Source organism: Arachis ipaensis, chromosome B03 (genome assembly GCF_000816755.2).
Source record: "Arachis ipaensis cultivar K30076 chromosome B03, Araip1.1, whole genome shotgun sequence".
NCBI lineage: Eukaryota > Viridiplantae > Streptophyta > Magnoliopsida > Fabales > Fabaceae > Arachis > Arachis ipaensis.
This window is the reverse complement of record NC_029787.2, coordinates 21,083,164-21,090,841: the sequence shown is the minus strand read 5'-3', so window position 1 is coordinate 21,090,841 and position 7,678 is coordinate 21,083,164. Positions and strand designations below refer to the sequence as shown.

The following is a 7,678-nucleotide window of genomic DNA, read 5'->3' as shown; positions in this document are numbered from 1 at the left end:
AGTCTGCTAAGTGGTTCTTTTGTTGGGTCGTTTTTTCCTTTTTTCATTCATGGTATGAACCCACATAAAAGAAATAGCTCAACCCACATAAAACACCTTGGTAAACCCACATAAAAGAAATAGTTCAACCCACATACAACAAATAATTCAACCCACATAAAGCAAACAACACAACCCACATATAACAGGTAAGTCAACCAACATAGAACACGTAAATAAACCCACATAAAATATAGAAATCATACAAGATTTATTACTAACAAACGGAAGGTCTTACCTGAGGTTTTTTTCCTTCTTCTCAGTTCTCCTAAGTCTAAGACTAAGTCTTAGACTTAGTTGACTACTCATTGTCTTCTTGAGTCTTAGACTCAGAGGTAGAACTGTCACTATCAGTTGTTTCTGTCTCCGAAGACGATGTTGAAGTTGCCTTCCTTTTTTTGTGTTTTTGATTTCTTGTTTTTTTTTTCTTTTTTCTCTATTTTTTTCTTTTTCTCTCTTGTTTGCGCCACCTTTACAATCCCCTGAAACATTAGAAATTTTAGTTAGCAACATTCAGGTAAATAAAATACACCCAACATATTATGTTCACTTACCATATTTTCCTCTATTTCCGCACTCATTCTTTCGACCAACTGCTCCTTACTCCAGTTGGCAATCCAGGGTTTTGGCGGTCTTTCAGCCCTCTTCTTGCCTTTATTTTTAGAAATATGAAAGTAAATTATCATCAGGGCAAAGAGGCAGCCATCAATTGCCTTTTTCTTTTTCTCCTTGTAGTCGGGTATGCCCTTGACGATAAAACTCAAAACATGCCCTCCCCAGTTTCACTCTGTTATGGTGTCCATCTCAAAAATTGGGGCCAGGTGCACAGGCGAGATTTTGTTTATTATCGTTGGTAAAAGGAACGACATCTGTATATAGAGGATGAAAATCCTCTTGAACATTAGGCGATCCTCTTCGTTACCAACGCCAATATCCATCATCTCATCTGTAAGACTTTTGAGGGTCTTACCCTGGAATCTTCTAAAAATTTCTTTGTCATCATCAGAAAGTTCCTTATAATTGACTTTCTGAGGAAATAGATCTCCTACAAAAAGGAAAACAACAAAGTATGAATATCAGTTCAAATACACCCAAGCATCAACTAAAATACACCCAAGCGTCAGTTAATATACACCTATAATTTTTAGCGAGTTACCTGTTGCGTTGATGCCAAGCGCATCACCTATTTTTTTGGTGTTATTTTAAAAGAACCGTATCCGGTTTCCAGTCTGTTCTCCCCTAATTTGAAGTTGTTAGCCAGCTCCCTTAACACTTTGTGATGCATCCTTAGTGGTGGGATGTGCATCAAGCCACCGAATCCCAAATCCCTCACAATTATTTCTTCTCCTCACTCATGTTTCTGAATTTATCACTTAACAAATGTGTTGCACACTTAAGGTCTTTCGTTTGCTGTAAACAAAAATAAAATTATAGTCAGATATGTTTCTATTATATAAAACTGATTTCATCTAAGACATATATTTGTTCTTACATTTTTTCCAGCTTGGTTTCTCGCTGCCTTTTTCTAAAATGAAAAATACACACATAGATATCAGTAAGATACACCCATATATATGAGTCAGATACACCCATAGATATCAGTAAGATACACCCATAGATATGATTCAGATACACCTATATATATCAATCAGATATCACTCAAACTTGCATCAATATACAAGGTCAAACAACATTACAAGGTCAAGCAATATACATCCATGGACAAGCAAATATAAGAACAGTTGCAACTGCTGACTATTACAGTATATTAGTTGAGAAATATACACCCAACAAATTACCTCATATACACCCACCAAACTACGGAATATACCCCCAAAAATCAGTTACCAGAAGAACTAGAACAACAAGAACAGTAACACCTAGAAGAACTAAGAAGAACAGTGTAACATAGAACCAAGAATAACATTAAAACCTAGAACAAGTAGAACATGATAAACTGTAAAATGAGACGTAGAGCAAGAAGAATAGTAAAACGTACAACAACGTAGAAGAACAGTAAAACCTAGTTCTTCAATTTCGAAATGTGGAAAATATACAGGAATGGTAATGTAACGTACCTTGAGTATTATAGCTTTGTTTTCTCTGGAGATTCTTGATCGAGAGTTCTATGTTGTGTTGATAAAATTTTCGAATCTTAGCGACGAGTTGTATATCTTTAGTATCGAATGATGCTCGAAAATGGAACGTTTGCTTTTTCTCTGAATGGCTTTGAGAAGTGGAAGAAGTGGAAGAGTTTGCTATTAAGGGGCGGTTTACGCGAAGCGTAACCGTTTGAGTGGAGCGCGTGTAAATGACACCCCATTCAATGATGTTCACTGCGCGTCTGGAAGGATTGTGGACTGATAGCTTGGATAACTTGTAAGGCCTTTTTGCTTGTATGTGTAGCAGGCCCGTAAAAGTTAAAACTACTTTCATTTTGTCCAAGAGTGGAATATAGTTAATTGAACCCTATGTTGTTGACGACATTATTGATGGAAATGACTACAATTGAGGTTTCTATATTGCTTATTTGCGTTTATTCTTTGTTTAAAAAAAAAGAAAGAAAAACCTACTCTCATTTTTAAGGTTCGGAAAATCCAATAGACTATTAAACTGATAGAGTTAGATATTTAAAAATTTAAAATTCAATCGAAGTTTAATGGAAATTAAGAGGTATATTATCTAAACCTCTTATTACTAGACAATGGCTAATAGCCTTTTATATACCATTAATGGGAGCTACACTGTAATTAGATATTTGAATCATAGGAAAAAGTTAATTTTTGAATTTTTTATTGCAATTACTGGGAAGTGGGAATTAATTTTTCTTTCAAATTATTCTTTTAAAATTAAATATTATATTTTAATTTCATTAATAACTTAAATTTTTTTTATCGACATAACAAGTCATTTAAACTAGCACACTTGTTTATGAAACTTCTTAGACTATTATTATTGGATAAAATATTATTTTGATCTCTAGCGTTTAAGCCAAATTTTAATCTAACATTTTATTTTAATTTTAAAAAATTTCAAACGTTTTATTTTAATACTGAAACAGTTTTAAATGGGTTTAATATACTATTAAATTTGATACAAATAATTTGCATATTAAAAAGATAATAGCATTTGATTTTTGTATGTAAGTAAAATCGATCTACTGTTGATCACTAATATAAAAATTTCTTTGATTTTAGAACATTGATAATTAATAGTTAGGATTCAAAGTTTTATACAAAAAGAAAATTGAAGAGAAGAAATGTTAGAAGAAGGTTTTGATTATATTTTTTTAACACATAAAATAAAAGATGTCTTAACTAGTAATGTTATTAACGTCCACATCACTCATTCCATTAACTATTAGTGTCAAATTTAACGGTAGAACAATATTGAATCTATTTAAAAAATTTTGGGACAAAAATAGAATATTTAAAATATTAGGAATCAAATTAGAATTTAGTCCAAACATTAAAGAACAAAATAGTACTTTACCACATTATTATATTTATACAATATACTCCATTGGACAATGGTGATGCATAAACTGGAAATTCAGAGTCTGAATATAACATACTTCTATTAATTGTAACATTAAGCGGCACAGAAATGGCATCTCCAATGAAGAAGCAGAAGAAACAGTCAAACATTTTGTTTGTCAAGGAAGTCAATAATGAGCTGGTTGACCTTGTCTGGAACTTGTTCATGCACAAAATGGCTTCCTTCTGGAATATATGTGATTTCCATGTCTGGCACAAATTGTTTCACTGCTCCACTTCTGATGTAGTCCTCCATTCCTGGAAACTTGATCACATAATCTTTCTCACCCATTATCAAAAGTGCAGGAACACTCACTTTTGGCTCACTTAAGCCACAATCTTTATTGAGACTCCTGCATGGATCATAACCAAAAACAGTTATTGAAGCCTGAACAATGTGTGTCCAAATACAATGATTTTTTAACATACCACATTAGTCCAAGCAATATTTATTTAGAAACGAGGCAATTGTATTTTAACATTGAAATTCCACACCTTATAAACTTAGTTGAGGACAAATTGTGGTAACATTTCACTCCATGAACATTTAAGAAGCAAAATCTAGTGGTATTGTGAAGTATACACACCACTATCTAGAGTATTTGGCTAAAGTGCAATATGCACACTTTTAATCATAGACTTTTAGATAAACAAGTTTTATGGGATGGTGTTAAGCATTTGGCCTCAGATCATTCCTGAGTAGGGAGGACCAGTAGAGTACGTTTGTTTGTTTGAGCTTTTATGTTGTTTTCTTGTTTAGCTTATCATAAGCTCCACTTCAAAAAGAAGGAAAAAAAAAATCTTTTGGCATTTATACAATGTAAAACTCATGATTGACTTTCCGACATGTTAGATTGATTGAAAAGTTGTGTGTAATGAGTAAAAAGTGGAACCAAGGTCCAATTAAGATAGTCTTACTAGTAATTGATTTACTATAAATAGATATAATAAAAATGTAAATGACCATGAATGATTTTAGTGATTGTTTTCTTTGGTCCTTGTTAGAATTCTCTCTACTCGCTCTTATGTCTATTAATCCTTAATTGAGAAATTTATTTTTTCTTATTCTATCTTTCTCTTTTAAATTCTTCCCCCTTACATTATGTTTCACTAGTCTTTTGTCCTATTTTCTGTTGGAAGGATCTCTTTTCCTCTGCTTCCTTGTATCATTAAATTGCTGTTTATTTGGAACTGAAGATGAGGGAAAGTGGAAGGTGTAATTACCTGTAAGGAACCTGCAATGGATATCTGAATCCAGATTTTTCATAGAGTGATGCATAGGTTTGAAGGTCTTCCTCAGAGAACCATGGTGGAAGCGGTTTAGAGGGATCAAACAAGTCCATGATTTCTTGATCATCAGCTGCTATTGGTATCTCGCTGCTAGAGAACAGTGTGTAGATGTTCCTTATAACTGACTTCACATCGAAACGGCCGAAATCTGCTTCTGCCCTCCCAGGTTCCTGAAATTAGTACAAAGTAATTACTAAATAGGATAAACTGCCAAAATGAACTGACAAAAATAACCTAAAAAAAGATACAAACAACAAATAAGTTGAGAGAGAGGAATGCAAGGATCTTGTACCTGCCACCTGGTAATATAGAAGCCTTTGGGGAGAAGGTCGTTCCGGACGGCAGATTCGCCCGGAAGAATGAAAGGGATGCCCAAATTTATAACTGCAGCTACTCTTTCTGGGTGCAGAGCTGCTGTAAGATACCCTGGGATGGAACCAAAATCCTTACCAACAAGGAAAGCCTGTCATATATAATAAACAATGGTTAGTTTAGTTTCTGTTTTGTGTGATCTTGAGGCCTCATATTGAAACTGAAATTATATGACTCTAGAGGATCCAAATCCTTCATGTTAACAGATCCAGTTTCAGCTTCTCAAATTTACTCTTAGAAAGTGTAGTTACCTACTTACCTTGGTGATGTTTAAAGCATCCAAGAGACCCAAGATTTCATCAATCAAATCAAACATGGTTTCTTTCTCAGGCTGAGGTGGCTGCTCAGAAAGTCCATAGCCTCTGAAATCGAAGGCAATAGCCCTGTAGCCAGAGTTGGCCACAGCAACCATCTGGTGCCTCCATGTGTACCAGATTTCTGGGAATCCATGCAAGAATACCACTGCCTTTGACCCTGCACAAAACAAGATCTCTCAAATGGAAATGAATTAACAAACAAACATGATTGTGTTTGATGAAGGGAAATACCGGTTCCAATCTCTGCCACATGCAGCTTGAGCCCCTTCACTTGGACATCACTGTGTTTGATGTTCTCCATCACAGTGTGTAGTATGCTCTGAAGAGTGAAGTGTGTGTGTGAGAAAATTGGTTATCATTCCTTATTAGTTTTGGACCCACCTGCAGATAAAGATTAGATACAAACAAAAGTTAAGAAGGAAAAACTACCAAAATACCCATAAAATTTACGAACGCTGACAAAAGTATCTATAAATTAAGGAAATTAACGTTGTATTCATGAAAGATGAGTTTCGTATGACAAAAGTATTCAAATTCTATTTTTTTGTTGATTTTTTAATAAAATTTCTAAACTACCCCACCCTAACCCCATTCTACCGTCACTCCCTCTCTTCTCTTCTTCCTCTCTCCTCACTTATCCCTCAAAAACCCTCACAGAGTCACAGAAATTCTCCTCCTACCTCCTCATTGCCGCTTCTCCCTCTCACTATTAAGGTGACTACAACACCTTCATCGCACACCTGTGACCCAACCTGAGGAAAATGCTGCCGTGGCGCGCCTGTTGCAGTCAAGGAGAACGTCGTCGTGGCGAGTCTGACCCAGCCGAGGAGAACACCGTCATCGCACACCTGAGAAGAGAGAGAGGTCGTGGTACTCTTGCATGCAGAAAGCGGGTTCGGTAAATAGAAATTAGAGAAGAAAGGGAGGTAGCACTGTGAATGGAGGTTCTGCCATTGACGATGTTACAGTCGGCCGGCGAAAAAAAAGGTATTTCTTTTTTTAAAAATATTTTTATTTTATTTTTCTTCTTTTCAGAAATTGATTTAGTTACTACTAAAATGATACTGTTCTATTTTTTTTAATCTGCTTCTATTTTTTATGAAGGCTGAGATTGATTTACAAAAGATCCAATTGATGGCTACTTCTACTTCTGATTTTTGCTGAAATAAATTTTAAATTGGATGAATGGATTTCTTAATTTTTTATGGTTGATGGCTTTTTCTATTTCTAGTTTTGCTAAAGTGAATTGAAATTGGATGAATGGATTTAAAAATTTTTATGTTTTGAGTATTTTTTGGTGTTTGATTAATTTGGTTTGGGTATGGATTATAAACTTATGAATGAATCGGTTGAGGTCCGATCCTCTACCGCCACCACTACTATCATTGATTTTGGTCTGGTTTGTTGTAGGAGTAGTTTTGGACTCCATGGCAAGAGTTGGTGCAAATTGAGTTATGAAAGGTTGAAAAAGTGAGTTGAAGTTGAGTGTAGGGTAGTTTAGGAATTTTATTAAAAAATCAATAAAAAATTAAGATTTTGATACTTTTGTCATATAGAACCCATCTTTCATAGATATAGTATTAATTTTCTTAGTTTATAGGTAATTTTATCAGCGTTTGTAAACTTTATGGGTATTTTGGTAGTTTTTTCTATTTAAGAAAAAAATAATGATCACATTATTCACATGGACCAAGTCAGGGTGAGTGTGAATATGTAAAAAAAATTATATTTTAAATAATTTTAAACATCATACATGTGAAGATGTAAAATTATTATTTAGAAAGAGAGAGAAAATTATTACATGATGGGCCAAGTCGAAGTGGTTTGGAGTTTGGACCGAAGATATTTTTTTCTATTTAATAAAATAATAATAAATATCAAATGCATGATCAATAAAATAAGCATATGTCATGCATAATGTATTAAAAAGTAGAATAAAATAATAAACATGAAATGCATGTAATTAGGGCTGACAATTTATATCTACTTACGGGTATTCAATCCAAACCAATCCGTTCGAGTAAGGTAGGGTGCGGTACGAGTTCACTTGTGGGTAGGGTACGGGTTCAGGGTATACTCTACTCTACTCTATCCGCACTCCTAATATATTATATAATATATTTA

At 34.1% G+C, this 7,678-nt stretch overlaps 1 protein-coding gene across 1 annotated transcript; it reads right to left on the bottom strand.

Annotated features, from left to right (window-relative positions):
- On the bottom strand, positions 3,508 to 5,948 carry LOC107629882 (bifunctional epoxide hydrolase 2). The gene is made up of 5 exons (XM_016332820.2): positions 5,786 to 5,948; positions 5,497 to 5,711; positions 5,158 to 5,328; positions 4,800 to 5,035; positions 3,508 to 3,928 (listed from the first exon to the last, which is right to left on the bottom strand). The coding sequence occupies exons 1-5, from the start codon at positions 5,853 to 5,855 to the stop codon at positions 3,679 to 3,681; spliced, it is 942 nt and encodes a 313-aa protein (XP_016188306.1). The 5' UTR covers positions 5,856 to 5,948; the 3' UTR covers positions 3,508 to 3,678.

Bases quoted from the DNA above. Each gene is read 5' to 3' on its own strand.
- LOC107629882 (XM_016332820.2), bottom strand. From the start codon at position 5,855: ATGGAGAACATCAAACACAGTGATGTCCAAGTGAAGGGGCTCAAGCTG. The intron at 5,329-5,496 runs GTAAGTAGGTAA...TATATATGACAG, and splicing joins ATGCTTTAAACATCACCAAG to GCTTTCCTTGTTGGTAAGGA. The intron at 3,929-4,799 runs GTAATTACACCT...TGATCCATGCAG, and splicing joins CCATTGCAGGTTCCTTACAG to GAGTCTCAATAAAGATTGTG.